General features: G+C 39.5%; 1 protein-coding gene across 4 annotated transcripts; it reads right to left on the reverse strand.

The window, feature by feature from the left end:
• Positions 1-1,434: 1,434 nt before the first annotated feature.
• L3MBTL1 (L3MBTL histone methyl-lysine binding protein 1) lies at positions 1,435-21,322 on the reverse strand. 4 transcript variants are annotated; one of them, XM_072403725.1, is made up of 23 exons: positions 21,278-21,322; positions 20,679-20,812; positions 19,147-19,253; positions 17,197-17,226; positions 16,451-16,553; positions 15,728-15,851; positions 15,525-15,645; positions 14,658-14,751; positions 14,260-14,351; positions 13,248-13,352; positions 12,586-12,721; positions 11,629-11,720; positions 11,225-11,376; positions 10,528-10,604; positions 9,882-9,967; positions 8,912-9,022; positions 8,629-8,743; positions 8,118-8,217; positions 7,798-7,962; positions 7,148-7,197; positions 6,905-7,050; positions 4,935-4,997; positions 1,435-1,982 (listed from the first exon to the last, which is right to left on the reverse strand). In XM_072403725.1, exons 2-23 carry the CDS (start codon positions 20,782-20,784, stop codon positions 1,848-1,850), a joined length of 2,310 nt encoding a protein of 769 aa, XP_072259826.1. In that variant the 5' UTR covers positions 20,785-20,812; positions 21,278-21,322; the 3' UTR covers positions 1,435-1,847. The 4 variants fall into 4 exon arrangements, 3 of the variants coding, with proteins under 3 accessions (XP_072259826.1, XP_072259828.1, XP_072259829.1); XM_072403727.1 differs by lacking the exon at positions 17,197-17,226 and having other exon boundaries at positions 1,436-1,982; XR_011919723.1 differs by lacking the exons at positions 1,435-1,982; positions 4,935-4,997; positions 6,905-7,050 and adding an exon at positions 7,334-7,464 and having other exon boundaries at positions 7,168-7,197.
• Positions 21,323-21,383: the final 61 nt, after the last annotated feature.

Raw genomic sequence — 21,383 nt, forward strand, 5'->3', positions numbered from 1 at the left:
GAGAAACAAAAATGCAGCTCAACCCACAGGTAGGGAAAATGTAGAAACACAGAGAGGCGGGTGACACCGGAGGACACGTTCCCTATGAATGCTGCAAAATTTAGCTAAAGAAAGGGCCATGGCGATGTCACTTATTCATTATTAACTCATTAAAACTCTTCTCTACAATTTCACCCACACAATGGGTTCTTAGAGAAAAAAAACTATGAAAGCATTCTTCATTGGTATCCTAACTGGATTCTAAATTCATATATAAGTTTTTTATCAAATAAAAAAATGTTCTTGTTCATTCTTTGCATTTCATTAACGCAATGTATTGGTATATTGAGCTTTTTCTTATTGCATATTATTATTATTATGCTTATTATTGTCCTGTACAGTGTGCTGCATAATGCTGACTATTTAAATGCGATGCATGGCAATGCACATGGAAATTCGAGGGAAGGTTTTGAAAAATGCAGTGCACCGCTGTGGTGGGAATGGGACCTCATGCATATTCACCTATGGAAGAATGAAAGATAAGCATGGAAGTGTGGCCATCAGAGGTGCGTTAGTTCTTTGGGGTTCTGAGCAGCCCAGAAGTCCAGCCCCCCATTGTGCTGTGTCCTAGATGTAAGCATGAATGGTTACAGCTAGAAAATCCATGCAAAGGGAAATCCTCCACTACTAAAGCAAAAAGGTGGATTACTTCCAAATCAGATATGGAGTTGAGGTTTAAGTGTCTTTTGTCACATAGGGTTAAATCACCCAGGTTTGTGCTCAGTTTTATTTAGAAGCTCTACCAAGCAGTAAGAAAAACAAAAATAAAGTTTGCCCGTGTAAAAGTTTTTTTTAGAGCAGAGTTCTGCTTTAAGTGTAACAGATGACTTGTCTGAGCTAAGTGCTCACATGCTGAACAGTGTATTAGGTCGCCATCTGGTGGTAGAATTGGGGCACTACTCAGGACTACATAGATGAACAGTGGAATGTGTCGCCCTCCAGTGGTGAAATGTGGGAACTGCTAAATACTTATGAAGCAAGGAGTAGATTGCCTAATATAATATCAAATTATAAAATATTTTTTAAAAACCTCACTAATATAAGAGTTGTCACAGTGGTAGAGAGTGATCATCATTTATATTTCATATAAATCTGTCGTGATCTCATCGCTTCCTGCAACATAATTACTTTTAGGTGTATAATAACCAATTATTAGCTTATGAAAACCTTATTATTAATATTATTATTATTATTATTATTATTAATAATATTAATAATAATAATAAAAACAATAATAATAAAGAGTATTTATTAAGTGCCAGCATATTACACAGCGCTGTTCATTAAATAAAGGTTGCAAATGACAGATACAGAAAGAAAAAAAAGAAAATGCACGGTGCAAAAGTAAGATTCACCAAGCATTTTCACAAAGGTTTTCATCCATCATATAACATTCACAACTCTTGCTATGGTAAATATTTATAATACAGAACCAACTATTCTTAATTTTGTGGACAAAATGGGGCCCTGGGCAAATATGAACTGGGGCCCCCAAATGCAGAAAATGCAGAACCAATTCAGCTCCCTGCACCCTGACATTCTGGAACTGGGACCCAGGAGTAGATAAGGGCACTAGGAATAGGCTCCACCATAAACCAGTCTGGATTTGATCCATTCTCTACTCCATCCAAAACGAATCCAACAAATGTCTTCATAATCACAGCCATGGAAATCTTTCCAACAAGCATAACGGTATTTATTTATACATCTCACTAAACTGTAAGTCCTTTTATACTGGAAACATTCATTATGGGGGAGTAAGGTAATAAAGGGATTTCACTGTAAAACCATAATCTTGTAGATCCGGTTCAGTCCGTGGAGTCCTCGGTGTTCTTAAACATGAGGATGGAATTGTAAATTTTCACGGCTGGTCCAAGTTTAATGCACAGAATCTTCACAATGTCCGTCTGTGTGAGAAGCAGGAGGGCCTGTCCGTCTATCATCTGCAGGGTGAAATAGAGGACCAGGATTAGAGCGCTAAGGGGAGAGCAAGGAAGATTGTTCTGTATGAGCAAAACTAAGAAGCATTTTGCAGGTTCAATCAGTCACTACTTTTTAATCACCAAATAATAGTGATGCCCGACCAAAGTTCCGTGGAACCCAGAGGTCGGTAAGGGTTCCTTAAGCAATGAGCAATGTCTTAGTTAAATCAGTGACACCAATGATCTTTTTGGGTTTTTTGCCAGTGATTTAAACTGCATTCTTTCTTCCAATGTGAGCTGTGGATATAGCAATTATAGAAGGGGTTCCCTAAAGACCTGAAAGTTATTTCAAGGGTTCTCCCATGTTAAAAAGGTTGAGAAAAGATGATATATACTACAAGGTGTTGCTCTTTCAGAAAGTTAGGAGGTATCCCATCTAACATAACCTGTATATATGGGTTGCTGTGACCCCTTGCATACTTTATCATGTTACAGTTCTTTATCTATCCCGAGATAGCAGCTGTTTTACTCTATGTAAAAATTTGCTACATTTACAAGTTTACGTTGACCCTTCTTTCCATCTTTCTGCATTATCAAGATTTTTATTCTTTTAGCTAAATCAGATCAATGGCATAATGTCAATGTATCCAAATAAACTTTACAAAGGTAAATTTACTATTATAAATCTTCACAGTCTAGATATGGATAGAAATCTGTGACATTACAGAGGAAGAAATATGATGGGATAGCAAAGGAAATGATTCAAATTACCTTGCCATACCATCATATTGGTGTGTATCTTAAAGAAGACCATCATATTAGCCTTCTTTAAGATATACAGTGTATTTAAAAAAAAAAAACAAGCTCCATAGAACTTGAATATTAACCCTAACCCTAAAATAAACCTTTAACACTTTACCTAAATTTCCCTAACCATAAACCCAAAACTCAAAAAACTCTAACAATTATCCTTTAATAGTGAACCTAATTCTTAAACCAAACCCTGTTACTACTTTTAAATAAAGCCTAGAATAGGAAAATATTGTCTAAATAAAGGTTTACATGTAACATTTGTGTGCTTTTGTATTTCTTCCAGATCAGTGCAGTACTCAGTATGAAACTTTAGATCTGTTCAGATTCTGTAATAAGACCGGTCATTGCTGTTCTCTCTCTATGTGCAGGGTGACTGGTCTTGTATCCGCCCCCATCATGTAGTTTTCTACTGACAGCTTGTAGTTGAGGGTCTGTTGGGTCCCTCCTACAGTTCTGCTCTTTGCACCATTTATATAACGCACAGTGATGAAACCACCACTTAAGTTAAGTTCCACTTTTTTCAAGCAAGAATAATTTGGGATTTTTAAGGCATATGCTCTGGATGTACCATTTGGTTTACAAAAAATAGAAATAAAATTTACTTTATCACATAATTAACAATACATAAATAGTTACAACTTTACATACAATTGATTCTTTATAAACAAATTGCGCCTAGCAAAAAACAATAACATAAAAAGTTCCTACTTCGTCTCAATGAACATCAACGCGTTTCGCGGAAGCTATACGCCCGCTTCTTCAGAATACAAATGAGACTTTAGCCTGGATAATCCTTAAAGTTTATAAATCTTCCCCAGATCTGAAATTGGCATCAAACAGTAACACAGGACATCAGAAACAAATGGGGACAAGCGAGAATGCTCTTGAAATTCCCGAAAAATTTCCTAGAACTTGATGATGATTTCCTTACTGATTTCCTCGATCTTCCAATGGGTCTGCGAAATCAGTTCGCAAAAATTTAGCAGACCCATCAGAAGATCGAGGAAATCATTACAGAAGGAGTACCGGGGCTGCAATGCAGCCGTGGGAATCCTCCTGTGCATGATCCCCTCCCCCCTGGGCAAGCCCTCATTTAACCTGTAGTGCCCGGGGATCGCGCACAGGAGGATTCTCACGGCTGCATTCATCAATGCAGCCGCAGTACTCCTCCTATCAGTGTGAGTCCCGCAGCTGTGCTCATCAATAAATGCAGCTGTGGGAATAATCACAGGATGATTCCCATGGCTGCATTTATTCATGATGAGCACAGCCGTGGGAATCTTGGATAGAGATTCTCTATCCAAGAACACATACTACAGGGCTGTCAGCTCCGCTCGCTTGATTGCTCTTGCAGGTCCCAAAAAATGTATTCTCGACGGCCGAATTTACACAGGCCGTTCTCACTTACATGTTCGGTAAGCGAGAACGGCCCGATTTGCCGCGAGATCGAATTTTAAAATTTCGCTCGCTCATCCCAACATCCAAGCATCAAACAAACTGCTATTCCAAATGTTTGTAGGTTGCCTCCAAATCGGACAGCCAAATGCCTCCTATTTCTTATCTTCCATTTCTATCCCACAGGCATTAGGTTTCAATGGATCACCCAAACATTATATCAGCACACTTTAAGGTAAGTTTCACTTTAAACTGAGCTTTTCATGTGCTGAAAAGTAAAATGAGGAGGAGAGAGCAGAGGAAATATTCATCTGTCTGCAGCTGCTCCTTCACTGTCCAATTATGGGCCGGGGACTGAGAAATGATTTGTATTGGCTGACTGCAGAACAGAAAGGATCGGCCATCAGCTTGGTTCTGCTGCCTGATTGGGTTGTGCAAATCTCAGGTGCTGATGTATCTCTACAGTGATCCACAGAGACTGTTCACTGAAAAAGTCAGATATGTAATACATACATAGAATGTGAACTATAGAGACTGTGGAGCACAGAAAGGGAATTGCAGTAAGCTCCCTTTGGTGAATCTCCTGAACCCAGAAGCATGATGTGGTTCTGCATCCACTGGTCTGCCGATGTTTAAAATTTAGTGAAGCCATGATTGTGTGCAAATTAAAATTCTGATTGGGTCGCCCGTGGGTTATTGTACTTTGTACACTATTATTATTTCCCCGGTGTTGGAAGGATGGTTCTGTAGCATTGTGCAGCTCACCTCATCTCTGAACAGCCTGGCCTGGTCCTCACAACCCGTCAATGTCTGCACAAAGGTAAACACCTAAAAATGAAAACGATGCAGTTATAATGTTGCCACATTTTCTCTTTAACTGCAAAATACATCAGAGTGGATTCATTGCTTTGAATTTTTGTTTGATGTATATTCTTAAAACTAATGAAAACTGGTGGTTCTCCCATAATAATCTATCTTCTCCAGTCTTAAATAAAATAGACCCATTAGTTTTGTTACTGAACCACTATGTACATTAACAAAACTTTGTTTAACTGTTTATATAACCTCTCTGTATAGGTCCTCTTTAGGGTGGACATAGACATTAGATGATGGTCTAATTTACAAGTAGAATCAATAGACTGGTTCACAGATTCCTAAATGAACATTAATATTATTAGTGTTGGTGTTCAAATTCGGGTTGTCCTTATATTCGACCCGAATATGGCTGTTTAAATTTGGATAGACCAACCTGAAAAACACGGGATTCGACAGCACAAATTTGTGTGTACAAAAATGTGTTAAAAAAAGAGGCTTTAATGTTAAAGTAATTTATTGAATGTGTGTGATTTGTGTAACTAACTTTTATTTTTCTACAGGTTACAATGACAGGATGATTCCCATGGCTGCACAGCTCAAGTGTCATCAGGATTTTCCTTTCCCCAGCCAATCACAGAGCACTAGAGGTGAATGAATGGGGAGACTTGTCACCATTTAGCCTCTAGTGCCTGGGATCTGCTCAATGAATGCGGCCGTGGCCTCTAGTGCCCCCGGCATCGCAGAGGAGGATTCCCAGGGAATCCTGTGATACCCCTGTGAATCCTTCTGTTATAATTTCCTCGATCTTCAGATGGTTTTGTGAAATCGGTTTGCCTAAATTTTGCGGAACCATTGGAAGGTTGAGGAAATGATCACGAGAATGCCAGAGGCATATAGGGGTTGCAAATGACAGACGAATAAAGACAGTGACACAGGAGGAGGAGAGGACCCTGACCCGAAGAGCTTACAATTTAGGAGGTGGGGGAAGTATCATACAATAGGACGGGGGATATGTAATGGTGGGAAGTAGTGAGGGTTTAGGAGACAGAAGAAGATGGGTGAGTTTGAAAAGATAGGTTTTGAGTGTTCTTTTAAATGAGCAGAAAGTAAGAGCAAGCTGAATAGGAGGAGGAAGACCATTCCAGAGAGTTGGGGCAGCTCTAGAAAAGTCTTGGAGCCGTGCATGTGAGGAGGTTATGAGTGAGGAAGTTATTTGTAGGTCATTGAAGGAGTTAAGAGAGCGGCTAGGAGAGTACTTTTCTATCAGGTCAGAAAGGTAGGTTGGACAAGAACTGTGGAGAGATTTGAAGGCAAAGCACAGGAGCTTGAATTTGATTCTCAGGTGAAATGGAAGCCAATGGCGAGATCTGCAAAGGGATGCAGCAGAAGAGGAGCGGTGGGAAGGATGGATGAGTCTGGCTGCAGCATTCATAATAGATTGTAGATGAGAGAGTCGGGTTAGTGGAATACCAGAGAGGAGGAAGTTACAGTAGTCCAGACGGGAGATGATATGAGTCTCTGGGTACAGGTAAGGGCGGATTTTAGAGATGTTGCACAGGTGAAAGTGACAGGACCTGGAATTTTGGAAGATAAACAATAGAAATCTGCTGAATGTCTATGGTCAATTTTAGAATGGATATACAGTAAATCAGGTGAATAATAGGCCCCAAAGCCCAGCATAGATGTTAAGGATCAATCAGATATACATGGATGATCCAATCATCCAAAGGCATCTCTGCTGACCACTTTAGGTTACATGTTTAGGCCTATGGATTGGGTGAGTGAGGCTCACTTTAGATATTACCAAATCAGGAACCTATGATGTAGATTGGTATTGATCTATATGTATGATTTGGATGTCTTGGCTTTCATAGCACTAGCTTTGCATATGGCGTTGAGATTTGGTAGACATACATTACCTCTTCTGTGCTCCACTTAGACACAGTGCTGGCACTGATACCGGCCACACCTGGCAATAGACGGCAATGCTGCTCCCAGCAGTGAGCAAGGGCCCGATCGGGGTGTACAGACAGAGCGGACATGAAAAGTGACTGGTGAACTGTATCTGGGCACAGAAAAATGAAGAGGGATTGGGTCTTATGTTATACAGTATAGGAGTGGTAACTATACCTTTTTCATAAGTGCAAGAAGATGCCACCTACCTTGAAAGCTGTCTTGTTGCACTCTACGATATTTTGGTGGACGGCCAATTCTGAAACAAAGCATACTCGTCATGTGCATGTTTACTCAATATGAATTCTACCTTAGAGTGATGCTCTACTCATATCTTTTTAGTTTTAAGTGGAATAAGACAAACTTGAGTTTAATAGACATTTACTGTCTCATACCAGGGAAGGCTAGGACAGCCAGGGATAACTTGTGATTTGAAGTTTTTTTTCTCCAGCATTCACATCAAAGCTCCAGGTATAGCAGGACAGTGCTATGCTCCTGCCCCATTTGAACTGCACATGACAGCATTCTGTATGATAGATATTGTTGAGAAAATGGAAAGTAAGAGTATCTACTCATATCAAGGAGCCAGAAGCCAAAGAAGAAGACCGGAGTTGTGCTTCCTGGGCAGTTGCAATGGTGTAGGCATTGCCTACAGTGACACCAAAACATATTGATAAGATATTGAATGGGTAAGCCAGGTTTGATAAGGGCACATAGGAATTGGCTTAATGCAACACAATTTTTAAGGTATATGAACTTAAATTTTCATTTAACTCAAGACTTCTACTTTTAATAAAACCAATTGCTTCTTTACTATTAAATCTTAAAAAACAGAAGCATTCAACAAACCAGTAACTACCTTCCATGGTGTCTTGATTTCCTCCGGGGTGGAAGTGGAATTGGGTTTCTGTTTCGTGCCAGTTGCTGGTTCCGATCAGCAAGAGGACAACCGGAGAGACAGTGATGAGCTGTAAACCTTCCAGTCACATGACCAGAACCATCACAGCCTGGAGTGGGGCACTTCCTTTGGGCAAGAAGAAGATGAAAACAGCTGGCGAACATTATGGAAAGTAGATGCTGTATTACATAAGCATATAATTAGGTTAATATTAGAAATGTGAATGTGACCAAAGCCAGTGAAAGTGCAGGGGTCATGCCTGCTCCAGCAAAATATCTGACCTGTGGTGGAAACTGTATTTGCTGCTTCTGGAATGAGTAATCCCCTTACAGCTGAGTGATACACAAGATCCTGGTGATATGTTGGCTGCATCTCTGTGCCCTATAAAAACAATGATGAGTAAGGAACAGGAGCAGTCTGGGTGTTTAATATTTTAATTATAGTCCTGGTTCAGTTTTTGTGTACTAGAGCGTGTACATCTGTACTAGTCATGCAGTGTCACTTCTTTTTGGAGCCTCTCAAAAAAGTAATTAGGATGGGGTAGGTTTGGTAATGATGGTTCCAAACACCTCACTCCCACCACCACTTCAGTCCAAAACAGAAACCATTTCCCAATAAAGCCTAATACTGGAATCCAAGGGATGGTTCCTTACCATAAATCCCACCAATATCTTCTCCAAAGGAACCCCATCCTACTGAGAGACTGAACGTAGGATTTAAAAGGAAAATATGTATAATATGCTGTACATTCCTTTCAAAGCAATAGCATTCTTTGTTTATTGTAGTACTCACGGAGAGGGGTCTGCAAAGGATGTCCAGTTCTGTGGCACCAACCCACGGGGTGCAAATCTGGATGGTCGGCGTCCAGCCAAAAGTCATACATATGGCTCCAGCCGTCAAAGTGAACCTTGGGGGTTGGATGGCTTGTGAACAACCCATTTTATTATTAATCTTTCCCATATCCCTCCCACCCAATGAATGATGCACACCAACACCCAAGCTGAGTATGGTTCATTACATGACACAGAGAGACATGTGATAGATGGGCTGGGGAAGATGGGATAAGTCTGGTCACCTTTATCCTACATTCTTCTACGTCCACCACCGATGCGACGCGAATCAGTGAGGGACTTCTTCTCTCCACAGCTTCCAGCTTCATGTTTACATTGAATCCATGTGGAGGTCGCTTAAAGAGAATTAAAGATTTACTGACACCTACAAAGCAGAGCTCAGCATGTAGAAGAATACTATTAGACATATTCTGTCAGTGTCTGGAATAACGTAATGAAAAGACAACTACAAAGTGCACAGGATTATACAGAAAATCAAACAATTTAAAAAAATGAGTTGGATTACACAACATGCAGTCTCTCTCTGGTAGGCGTGCCAAGAGACCACAGTATGCTTCTCGTAAACCCTACAAGTTAAACTGTAGTAAGTGTACGAGAGCTGTACAAAGATGGAGATAACTTGAGCTAACCAATGGGCAAAATTCCAAGAAATGCTAAGAAGCCACCAGACCTCATACCCATTGGCTTTGCAACTTGTGGGTTATTTGTCATTTTTCATTAAAGTTTCCTCCAATGTTGTACATCCCTTATCTGTGCTATCAATAGGAAGTTACAGCATTGATTTTGAGATGGAGAGTTTGTAAGGACAATATTGTAGACTCTTCATAAGCCGACTACAGACTGCATGTTTGTAAGTGCAATAATTGTAGCCACTGCTGTACGTAAATGCAGCTCTATAGGTTGTCTGACACTTCAAATGTTGCTGATGTCTTATGTCGTTTAAACAAGGAGGTAGAATAAGATATAGACAAATCTTTCTAGTGCTTAATCTACAAATCCCATAATAATAATAAAAATATAAATTGAAATTAAAAATGTAAATCCAATTATGAATAAAGTAGATAGGAAACAATATACTTTATATCTGTATGGCGTGATGTATTAAATGTTCTGTAGGTTTAAATATGTTTTAAGATTTAGGAAAATTATGATTTGCATCGATACAAATACAGCTCTGTCAGATGATGGACGTACAGTATGGAAGGCTCGAGCAGGCACTGCTGTAGTTCCGGTCTCAGCCAGGTACCGTTCCCACGTGAAGTTATCTGGGTCGGGGTAATCTGTATGAACACAGTGGATTATTTCCCTTCAATAATTCAAATTACATATATTAATTTGGGGGTTGATCTTCACCTACCTAGATATGATACATGAATAACAAAACTCCTCAGACGGACTTAGATAGGCTTTTATCTCAGTCTATTGTAGTCAAACCTCCAATGAGTCTTCTATATATTATTAGAGTACAGGAATATGTACAATCTTCTAAATGGTCCATATGGCTTTATTAAGAACTCAAAACTCAACAACAATGGTTTATCTGGAAATCAAAGCCTAACCGGTCACAGTCAGGGATTGGGAAAATCTATCAGGAACTCAGATATGAGCAAAGACCTGGAGATAGGTCAAACTGATGTCACACCACCTGAAATGATGAGGGGGTAGAAGTATAGATTTTCTTGTCCAGTACAGCACTAAAGACCTATTGGAAATCAACATCCATTTTCACTGAATTTACTCTTAAAGAACAGAAAGGAGGCCTTTAAAGTTTTTAGGTTATGTTGTATCAATAAAAGTTGAGTTCTGTATATTGCATTTCCCCAACTACAAACTATCTTACCTTGAGGTGGAGTAAGAGGCTTCCCATGCTCCTGACACCAGCCAACGGGGTGCACATAGGGGCTGCTGGGGTCACACCTGGGAGGAAAGGTTTATGACCGCACAATAAGTTTATATTGTCACACCATTACTGAGCATGCAAGACAATAATGTATTCATAAAAAAACACTGTAATGTTCCGTGGAAAATTTACAAGGCCACAAAATCATAGGGTACCTTATCTAATCCCCCACCCCCAACATACCTGATACCTTTGCTGCACTCCCCAAAACTTGGTCCACCTGCTGGAGCCTTTAAAGTGCCCACTACTTCAAGATTTGGAGGTAACTATGACCTTCTTACCATCTTTCTACAAATGAGTGTCAGCCTAGTTACTAAATGACCATCTACCAGGCCAGATATCAGTGACATGGGGAAGAAGGAAAGTCAATTATTCTGTGTAAGCTTAGGCAGACTGGAAAGAGCTTACTTTGGTACTTTTACTCCTACTTTGGGCACCAGCAAGCATACTGGGTATGGAGAGAAGAGATTAGTTTATATCTACCATGACTCAGCCCTCAATGAATGACAGATTCACGTTTTGTGAGCCATTGTACATAGGATCAAAGCACTTAAAATGGATCTTACTATTAATAATTTTTTACCATTGAGTCAAAATTCTCATAGCCAGTCCCATTAGAGATACATGCCCTTCCTACCAGTAGTCATAGGTGTCACCCCAGTTGTCAAAGTGCACAAGGAATCTCTCCTCTACCACATCAGTGACACTGGCCACACAGATAAGAGAGGGGTTCATCTTGTCCACGGCCTCCAGCTTCATCCCCACCCGAAACAGCGATGGGGGAGCACCCTGTTAAATATGAATATTATTAATCAGGTCACTAAAGAAAGTGAAGTTTGCCAGCATATAAAAAACTGCATGCTACAAAATTAGAGACAGAAGAACAAAACTGAGTTTGTTTGATGCTATCAGTCTTGGTATGTGGCAACCAAAATGTCTATGGGCGTATTTAGAAAGGAAATTAACTTGTATCTTATACAATGATATAGAAAGACCTTTTCAAAAATAAACTTTAATGTATTCAATAAAAAGTAAACTTACAATTTTTGGGGTTACAAATAAATGTTTTGGGGCCACATGGGCATTTGTCATTCTTAGATAATGGGTCCAACTGAAGTCTTCATCTTTGTACCCTAATGGCAGAAAATAGAGTAAGAGCCCTCACAGTGTATCTGTATGTAAAGAACAGATAGCAAAACAGAAGAATCTAAAAATATTCAAAATGTGTATTTTAGAGGTTTGGCCAAATGTTAAATCCAATTCAGTATGCTGCATAAAAAATATTGATTTTCATTTCCAGTTTGATTACCAACAAGGGTAACTCTAATAGAAAAAATCCAGCCAAACCTCGTTGTAAATGGACAATCTCTACACTATTGGTGAACAATTAGTTAAAAGAGTTATTTCTAACTTAGGTGATTGGCTAGTTACATTCACAAAATTAGGGCTGATCATGTGACTATAGCAGGAGCCCCTCACACTTAGGAGTCAAGAAGTAGGGAGTGTCTGTGGAAAGCAGGGAGTGACAGGAAGTCTCCACGAAAAGTAGGATTTTCGGAAGTAGGAAATTCAAACTGTATAGATTGCATATATGAATATTCATATATATATGGAACTGCTCCATAATTGCAGGAAGCTGTAGCCCTGGAACGCAATTCTCACACAAAGCACATTGGTCTGGATCTTCAGAAGTTCAACATGCCCCATCATAGCCTATCTATAAAAGGACCTATGATCCCTGAACCACAAATTGGATTAGAGATCTGTGCAGGGGGGTTGTCAGACTACTGGAGACCTGGATTCTGAGCACAACCAGTGGTCTGGGTTCATGTATCCTGCCTTAATACCCCTAATATATTATGAAGGACCAGTTAGATTTTAGGCATTGGAGCTCAGAAGTCAAATTCCTTAGGTAAAAACTACCGAGAATCTGAACTGAAAGCTTGTGGAAGAAACCAATATTCTTTATTCTACTGAAAAAAAAACCTGATTGCTGACCTTTTGGAGGTTGCAGCTTGTGTCCTGTCCGTTCACACCAGCCTGCGGGGTGAATATCAGGAGAGTCAGCGTTCACCCAAAAGTCATGGCATTCAGAATACCCATCGAAGTGGAGTTTTATCCGAAACCCACAAACCTAGGAAAAGAGGTTATCATGTTTAACAGGTTAGTCTATCCTAAACTGATCACTTTAGATGCACAACTCTATGCAGACAGCTATGTTGCCTATGGCTTAGAGCTGACTCCTCTAAATACCATCACCTTCTTTCTCCCTACAGTTCTTTACATCAATGTACCTACAAATGTTCAGAATTTGGCCATGGGGGGAACAAAATAAGAAAACTGTAATCTAAGCTTTCATTTTGCTGCCCTTCCTATTCTGCTGCTCTAAGCCCTTATTGCAGGGGTAACTATGAGAAATACGTCCCTAGGTAGATGCCCTTGGATCCACTCACCTATGGCCTTTGTATGTATCTAGGACTAGAGCAATTTAATCTTCACCCGACTTCTCTGGTCCTACGAATTGCTGTCATTATCAAGGCTTATTGCTTTCCTTAAAATTATTCCTATTTACATTTTATGTACAAAATTGTGCACGGCTTTGATGAGGCATTTGTTTTTCAATAGTTTCTAGCAAAAAGAATAATGTATGTCCATCTCACCTCGACCACAGTTAGAATGAAGTACATAGATGGATGTTGGGGATCAATGCCCTCTAATTTCATGCCGACCTTGAAGCCATTCTTGTGCTGTGCTCCGAGCTGCCACTATAGAACACAATGCCAGGTATGTGACCACAGGAAGCTATACATAAATAAAATACTGAAAAATAATACATTGTGGTGTTTCATATGAGACTTGAGTAAAATAGATGTAAACCCAATCAGTAAATTATAATTTAAGCTTCGGAGGAGTATAAAGGATTCAGCCACAATCTGACCATGAAGGTCCTTGATCAGACATAGGGATGAGCGAAAATGCCTTTGGCATTGTCGCAAAAATTTCCTCGAACTTCTGATGGTTCCACGAAATTACGGCAAACCTATTTTGCGAAACCATCGGAAGATCGAAGAAATTATAACAGGAGGATTCACAGGGGATTCACAAGATATCTTGGGAATCCTCCTATTTGCAATCCCGGGCTCTAGAGGGTAATTAATTAATTACCTCTAGTGCCCGGGGATCTTCTCAATGAATGCGGCTGTGGCTGCATTCATTGAGAACAGTGTGGAATCCCTGGCACTAGAGGTTAATAAACCTTGCCGTCTCGGTGAATCAGAACGCCGTTATTGCTTACAGTTTCGGTCGATTCGCCGCGAGATCGAACCTAATATTCTCGCTCGCTCATCCCTAATCAGACACTTCCTGTAAAATGGGACAATGATTTGTCCCTGAGTATCTTACCTTCTTCTCGTGTTTCAGCATTGGGTAGGCTCAACCTAAACCAACATTCCTATTCTTGTTCTTGATGCTAGTAGCTGACTTTGGATTAAATATATACTCCCAGATGACTATGCTGCACTTTGGAACCATGGCACGTACCACCAAGATCTGTATCACTGGTTATACATATTTAAGTCAGTAAAAGTTACAGTTTAAATTTATAATTTGACCAATCTCAATGCTAGGAAATGTATCTGATCAAGAAACTAATTTGTCTTTGTCCAGACTCACCTCCCGGAAGAGATTAAGAGGAGCTGCATCACACTTCTGCTCATCCAGGTAACAAGTCCAAGACCAAGAATCAACTAGTTCATCCCCTGAAGCTATAGAGAAAGAACATAGCAAACAATCTAAAGGATATGAACACAATGGCAGAGAATATAAAGAGTATGAAAAGAATAGCAGAGAAGTAAATAAAGCTGTTTGCCAGTCATTGGGATTCTGATCATATCTTATGCCCAACACTTTTATTTTGTCTCCAATTATAGGGACACACAAAATACAAATATTATTATTTTGAGGATTACAGGGAGTGGGTATAGCATATGATCTCACACAAAGAAGGGAAAATGGAATATAGGGTAAGTAGTATGTAAGTAGTGAAAGAACTGAAAATAAAAGAATATTACTTTGAGTGTCTTTTTGGTTCCATGTCTCCTGTTCTGAGCTCCTCACATGTGTGCGCTCTGTATCTTCAGAAGCCTTCTGGTCTTTCTGCTTTTCCTAAATGATAATACCTCTGAGATATAGGAACAACTCCATACATTAACACTGTACACAGACATACATCCCACACTCTTCTGTTATGTTTCTCATCACCTTGATTGTTCTCATGTGCAACCCTTGTTCTCTTGACCGTAGGGTTCAAAGGGTCCTGCTTCTGCAGAGCTTGGCAATATTGAACAAAGTGTGTACCAGACTTCATACATTCTACGTTTGGTGCTTTCCTTCATGTACACCTACAAAGCCAATCTTCATGCCCCTATGAAGCCAACCTTCATCTAGTAATCCTGGCAGAGCTGCCTAAGGAACATCAAGCTTCTTGAGACTTGACAAGAATATGTGCTACTCTGAATCTCACAGATCATCCCACACACTTTCTTCCCATACATTTCCTGCAATGGCTTGGTAATGCCCCTACATAGTATGAGGATTATAGACTCCCTGGTTCAAAAGCTGTGTTCCGTTAACAAGACTTCAAACTGGCAAAATACTGTTTGGAATCTGATTGCTGTGGACAATAAATTACTTTTTTAACAGTTTAAAAACCATTTTGAATTACTTTTTCCTAAAGATGCACTATTGTTTATTACTGGAAACATCTTTGATTTATACTGTAATCCTAATATTCACACAAAAGTTATAACATGCAAGTAATAATGTGATAAGTCCCTGCATTCCTCTATAGTGTATTGCAGCATTCTCCTCCAATCACAACACAGTGAAGCACTGACAACACTCAGGTGACATGAGTGCAAAGATGGCTCTGTCCTCACCATTAGATCGGCCTCTGACTCAGCTGGGCTCTGATACTCTTTTGGCCTCCTTTTCTTGACCGGTTTTGGGGTCTCGTTGCCCACCCCAAAGCCTCGAGATGGCTCCAGAACCAAGGACCTGCTGTGGACACCCCAGAAGCCAGGTAACACTAACCCGCTCCCTTTTCACCCCCAGTATAGTGATCAGCAGGTTTCAGTCTCACCTGTCTTTGAAGTGACATATTGCACCACATGCCTCACATTTTCCGCTGGCCACATGCTGGCAGCCACAGGTATCACAGAGACACAGAGTGGGGTCAGATGGAGGACTTCCCTTTACATCTGGAACTGCATAGACACAAATAGGTTATAAAACTATACAATCTACATACATACACATTCATTTATGTTATACAGAGAGAGGAACTGCTGCCAGAACTTCTGCTTGGGGTTACACAAAAGATAGGGGCTGCAGGTTTGTCGAAACTGTATGTAAGTCGGAACACGTACATTATTTTATTAAATGCAATTATGACAGATGTTTGTCTCAACATAATATTAGGCAGCATGGTGACAGTTACTGTATAAAATCCTCACTGTGAGTTAATCACAAACAAAGCAAAAAAAAAACTTTTTGGAGCCTAGACATTCATTAACTTCCAGAGCAAGCTGTGCTTTGATATGCAAAAAGAAACAACTGCAGAGTTACAAGATCAGCTCAGCTCTTAAGATCAGCCACAATCTCAGCTGTGTTTAGCAAAAGATTTCTTCTGCAAGTCATGCAAACCACCCCGCCTCAAACCTCCGTCCTGTACAGGAGAAAGCATGGAAGCCCGGTTCGTATCTAGGAGTCGTCCGTATGTCGGATGTCCTTAACCCGGGGACTACCTGTAATATTAATAATGATCATTCAATTCATAATCTAAGAACTATATAAAGGAGGTCACCTTTAGAGAGAATATGATTATTCCCCTCTATGGTTATCTCAGTGTTTTCTTCTTTGGGTTGTCTCGGCTTCCCATCCTGACAATCCAGATGCCCAAAATGGAACTGACAAAGAACAAAAAAAAATATTGAAAGCATGAACAAAATGATTTCCAGAAATAGGTTTATAGTGGGTCAGTTCATGTAATGATAATTATAAGGAATTTTGAGCTTATTTTGTGCTTTTTTAAAACTTATCAAAACTAGTATTTGTTATATACATGTTGTAAAGAAGATAACACTACAGGAGACGTTATGAACTATACAACAAAGTCCATTGGTATTATCATCATGTCAGTCTATCACTCCTCCGTAAGCAAGGCAGCCCGACTAATTACTTCTTGATGGAAGGCTTTTTTCATAAGTGGTGACATGTTTAATGATTTAAAGCCCTATACCAATGCACATGTGAAGCAGAAATAATGTGTACATTAATAACCATGCCCATATAAAGGCAATTCTTTTTATTGGGGATATACCATTGTAGTATGTACAATTTGAGGATGTTATCATTTTAATATTAAAGGGTTCAAGAGAGGATTACTGGTAACAGTAGGTAAAGCAGAATATGTCATTATCAGATGGTTGCTTTATTACTGCAATTATTTAAATGCAAAGTACATTGCTGTATAAAAGACAGATGGTACAGATATATACAGATTTGTTATTACAATGTGGAACAGTGAAGAGGGTCTTATAGATCTCATACATAGCTGATAGAAGATTGCCCTGTCCCGATCTATGAAATTCCATGTAGTAGGTTTCCAGGAGAGGATCCCAATGTGGCAGAATAGGGTGTGTAAAGAAAAGAGATGGTCAATAAGATGCAGACAATTTGACTTTTATGCAAACCACCTGCTAATTTTATGAAAAATGTGTCAAGTTAAAAATGAGCCAATAAAACTCTTGCAGAGATTAATTAGCTCAGTTTCAGGACCATGACATTTGCATACAATTTGCACTTGATTTGCAAAAAAGTTAAGCTTCAATTCAGTAAGTTCTGCAACTTACTGATGATCTCTAGTAAAAAAAGGGATAATAATAAATTGTAAGGTTAGTGTGAGATTTAGGATTTGATGAAGGTAGGGTAAGGTTAGAGTTATAGGTCAGGGAGATTAAGGCCAGGTACACAAGGTAGATGATTCTCCTCCGATAATTGCCTCTAGTATCGGTGGAGAATCTAGTGTGTCTACAGTGTGGTCTGACGTCATTCATGGATCCATCCTGGCAGGTCCACGAACAATCGTAATACAATAATACAATCAATAATGATACAATAATAATAATAATGTAATAATAATATCAACGTAATACAATAATACAATACAATCAATAATGAAGGGGAGCGCAGGGAGTGCCACTCCGTCGTTCTCCCCCCTTCGCTCTCCATAGAGCAGAACAGTGCTGTATGTTAGTGTTATATTTACAGGGATGGTTTGTGTAAGGATTACAAGGCAAGTATGGTGGGGATTAGTCTAATAGTTACTGTGGGGGTTAGAAGAACAGTATCTAGTACAGAGCTTCCAGTAGTCATTTTGAACGTGTTCAAATTGCATGGCTGTTCAAACCTCGTTACCAGGAGAAGACAGATGGTGTAAAATCTTGTGAAAATGTCTTCAAAATTACATGGACAAGTCCAATTGAATGAGAACCTTTGAGGACAGTTACAAGGAGTGTTAATGTTTGGGTTACAGGAAGTGTGATTGGTATAGGGTAAGTTAGTAATATGATTACCAGGTTTGTGTAAGCTCTGTAGCTATAAGAAGAGTAGTTACCATCACTAAATTTAATGTATATCACAATTAGGGATGAGTGAGAATGCCTCTGCCATTCTTGTGAAAATTTCCTCAAACTTCCGATGGGTCCGCAAAATTTCAGGCAAACTGATTTCGCGGACCCATCGGAAGTTCCAGGAAATCAGTACAGGAGGATTTCCAGGGCTGCATTCATTCATAGGAATCCTCCTGTGTGCAATCCCCAGGCACTGGAGGTTAATTACCTATTCATTCTTGCAGCCCCGGAAATCCTGTGTGCGGCACTAGAGGTTAAATGGGGACAAGTCTCCCCATTCAAAAGAGAGAACTAGAGGTTTTGAATAGGGAGACTTGTCCCCATTTACCCTCTAGTGCCGGGGATCACACACTGAGTTGATCAATGAATGCAGCCGTGGCTGCATTCATTGATCAGCACAGCCCGCTATTTTTTTTTTTTTTTGAGACAAAATTTTTTTTTAATTAAAATTTCGATCTCGGCGAATTTACACCAGCCATTCCCGCTTACAATTTCAGTAAGTGAAAACAGTTGAATTTGCCGCGAGATTGAGTTTTAAAAACTTGCTCATCCCTAGTCACAATTCTAGTATTATATGTTCAGTTTCTTCACACATTGGGCCTGATTTATAAAAGCTCTCCAAGGCTGGAAAAGATACACTTTCATCAGTGAAGCTGGGTGATTCAGCAAACCTGGAATAGATCTGGTACACAATTTATAACATTTGCTTGCAAATAGCAAATGCCTTTTAGGAAATCCCTTCCAGGTTTCCTGGATCACCCATGTTCACTGATGAAAGTGTATCCTTTCCAGCCTTGGAGAGCTTTAATAAATCAGGCCCAATGACAGAGCATGATGTATAGAAAAACATATTTCACTTATATCTGACCTGTGGATTCACAGTGACGGTGATTGGCTCCAAGCCTCTCTTGTCTCGCTGCTCCTCCAGAAGGGGGCGCTGAATTTCTGAGCTGGTGGATATGTGCAGCCTGACAACTGTTGGGAAGAAGGCAGTCATAAGACATTCCACATCCATCTTCACATTATCAATTAGTAGTAGTATTTTACATAATAAAATGTTTTACCAACCAAAGGATTTGGAATTCTGTTTGTTCAGCCAGTCTTGTAAAGCACTTACCTGCCATATGACATCACTATACAGGTGACACTACAACAGCTTAGCATTGCTGCTTCCTGTGTCACTTTCTCTTCTCCAGCCTGGTCACTGAATAGTAAATCAGCATCATTAGCTGAGTGACACCGGAAGTCATAAGGCTGGTATAGGGACAATGGAGTCCCATGAATGAGCTTATTTATATATTAAGCATTAATTATTGCGTTACGATTTCTAATGAGGTCCATTTAGATCCTCCCAGGGATTACATTACTTTCCTGGTGACTAGCATGACATGTAGAAAGTTCTACAATATTGCATTTCTTTATCAAGGTTTATACTCCAAACAGGTCACCAGCAGACACCCGCTTAAATATAGTGTGTGGTTTTTACCCTTTTTTGTGATGTCTGCAAACAAAATCTTTTGTTTTGTAGGAAAGTTTTAAATCTCACTATAATAGTACTTTTAATTTTAGGAATAGGTGTGTTTTCTGTTATGCATTTGTATTCTCTCCCTGTCAAACCATATGTGTCGAGGAGTAAGGAATCTGACCGTCTCCTGGCTATGTCTATGGCTGATAATTGACTCTCTCTGCTCTAATGCAAAAGGGCAAAATTTTCAGTTAACCAATATGCTGAAATTCATTTCTTACTGATTTTTCTTTTACATTTTAGCACTGGAATTGCTAATTGTTACTTTTTTCTTTTATCGTTTTATAACATAAGAGTTATTTGGTAACATTTAGAAAAATAAAAGATTGTTTTGTTTTATTTGTAATAGAAAAATCAAATATATTTTTACCATTTTTGTCACTGTCATCACAATGATCCCATAATCAAAACAATATTATTAGTTCCTGACCTCTAGTTCAGAGTGTGAGCTGTCCAATAACAGCTGACATGATGAGGTAGCACACCGGTGTGCATAAAGCCAGGAATGAGCATTTTCAAATTTAAATCCAGGGAATAATGATTTCTCTCCCAGATTTAATGTGGCAAAGGCATTGGAAAAGGGATGTACAAATGCAATATTTATCTGTAATGTAATCCTGACACTTTAATACATAACAGTTTTATAAATGTTTATCAATATGTAATAGTTCAGTGAAGAGACAGCTTTACAACCTTACGCTGAGCTTGACATTTTCGTTCTGACAGGGAGAAAATACAAGTAAATAACTGATAAATTTCTGAAAGGTAAGGCTCAACTAAACCAATGCCATTCTGTTGATTTAGATTATTACATGGGTGAACGGTTTTATTTAAGGTTGGTCTTTTCAGAGAGTAAATTGTGCTTTTTTGGTTACCTGAAACCGCTGTAGAAGAAGGAGGCTCACTGTTTTCCCGGGTCACCATGCCCAAGGGCACCCTGCTGCCTTCTTCACCTTTTAAATGGCTTACCATAGGATCCATAGCATCACACCAGACCTCAAAAAAATAACTGGAAACCATGGACAGCAAAAGAAAAAAAGAGGTTACATACAGAAATATGTGTAATACCGACATAACATAAAAGTGCAATACAGACTGGGTCACATGTACAGGTTAGGTAAGGTATTATGGGGTGGGTGTTGACCCTAAAAGTAAAAACATATAATATATGTATACAAGGAATATCATTCCAAACCAGCTATAAAAAAAACAATAAAACAAGCTGCAGGTACAATGTGTACATCTGAATGTATTAAAAAAAGACCTTGCAGAATTAAATGGCTTCCTCTCACCCATATTGCTTTTTCTGCCTGTCTAATATCAAATGGTATAATGTTTTACTATGCAGCTGGGATTCCTTCTATCTTTGGGATTTTGGCCCATTTTTAGAGAGACGGAGGAACACCTATGTGTCCTTCTCAGGGTGATATACCCCCACATGGCCATGAAGAGGTTAAACACCAGAGAATCTTACCCAACGTGATGGCAGAGCTTTTCTAGCCGCAATCTGCAGGGTGCTTGTGCGCGTGCGCTCTGACTATTGTATGTAGCACAGGGAGAAGGGAGGGTGGATGTCTGCT

Source organism: Pyxicephalus adspersus, chromosome 3, assembly GCF_032062135.1.
Source record: "Pyxicephalus adspersus chromosome 3, UCB_Pads_2.0, whole genome shotgun sequence".
NCBI lineage: Eukaryota > Metazoa > Chordata > Amphibia > Anura > Pyxicephalidae > Pyxicephalus > Pyxicephalus adspersus.

Excerpts from the sequence above, each read along its gene's own strand:
- L3MBTL1 (XM_072403725.1), bottom strand. The coding sequence starts at position 20,784 with ATGGATCCTATGGTAAGCCATTTAAAAGGTGAAGAAGGCAGCAGGGTG. Across the intron at positions 8,744-8,911 it reads TAGAAGAATGTAGGATAAAG|GTTCACTTTGACGGCTGGAG; the intron begins GTGACCAGACTT and ends CCAACCCCCAAG. Across the intron at positions 8,218-8,628 it reads TCCTTTGCAGACCCCTCTCC|GGCACAGAGATGCAGCCAAC; the intron begins GTGAGTACTACA and ends TTGTTTTTATAG.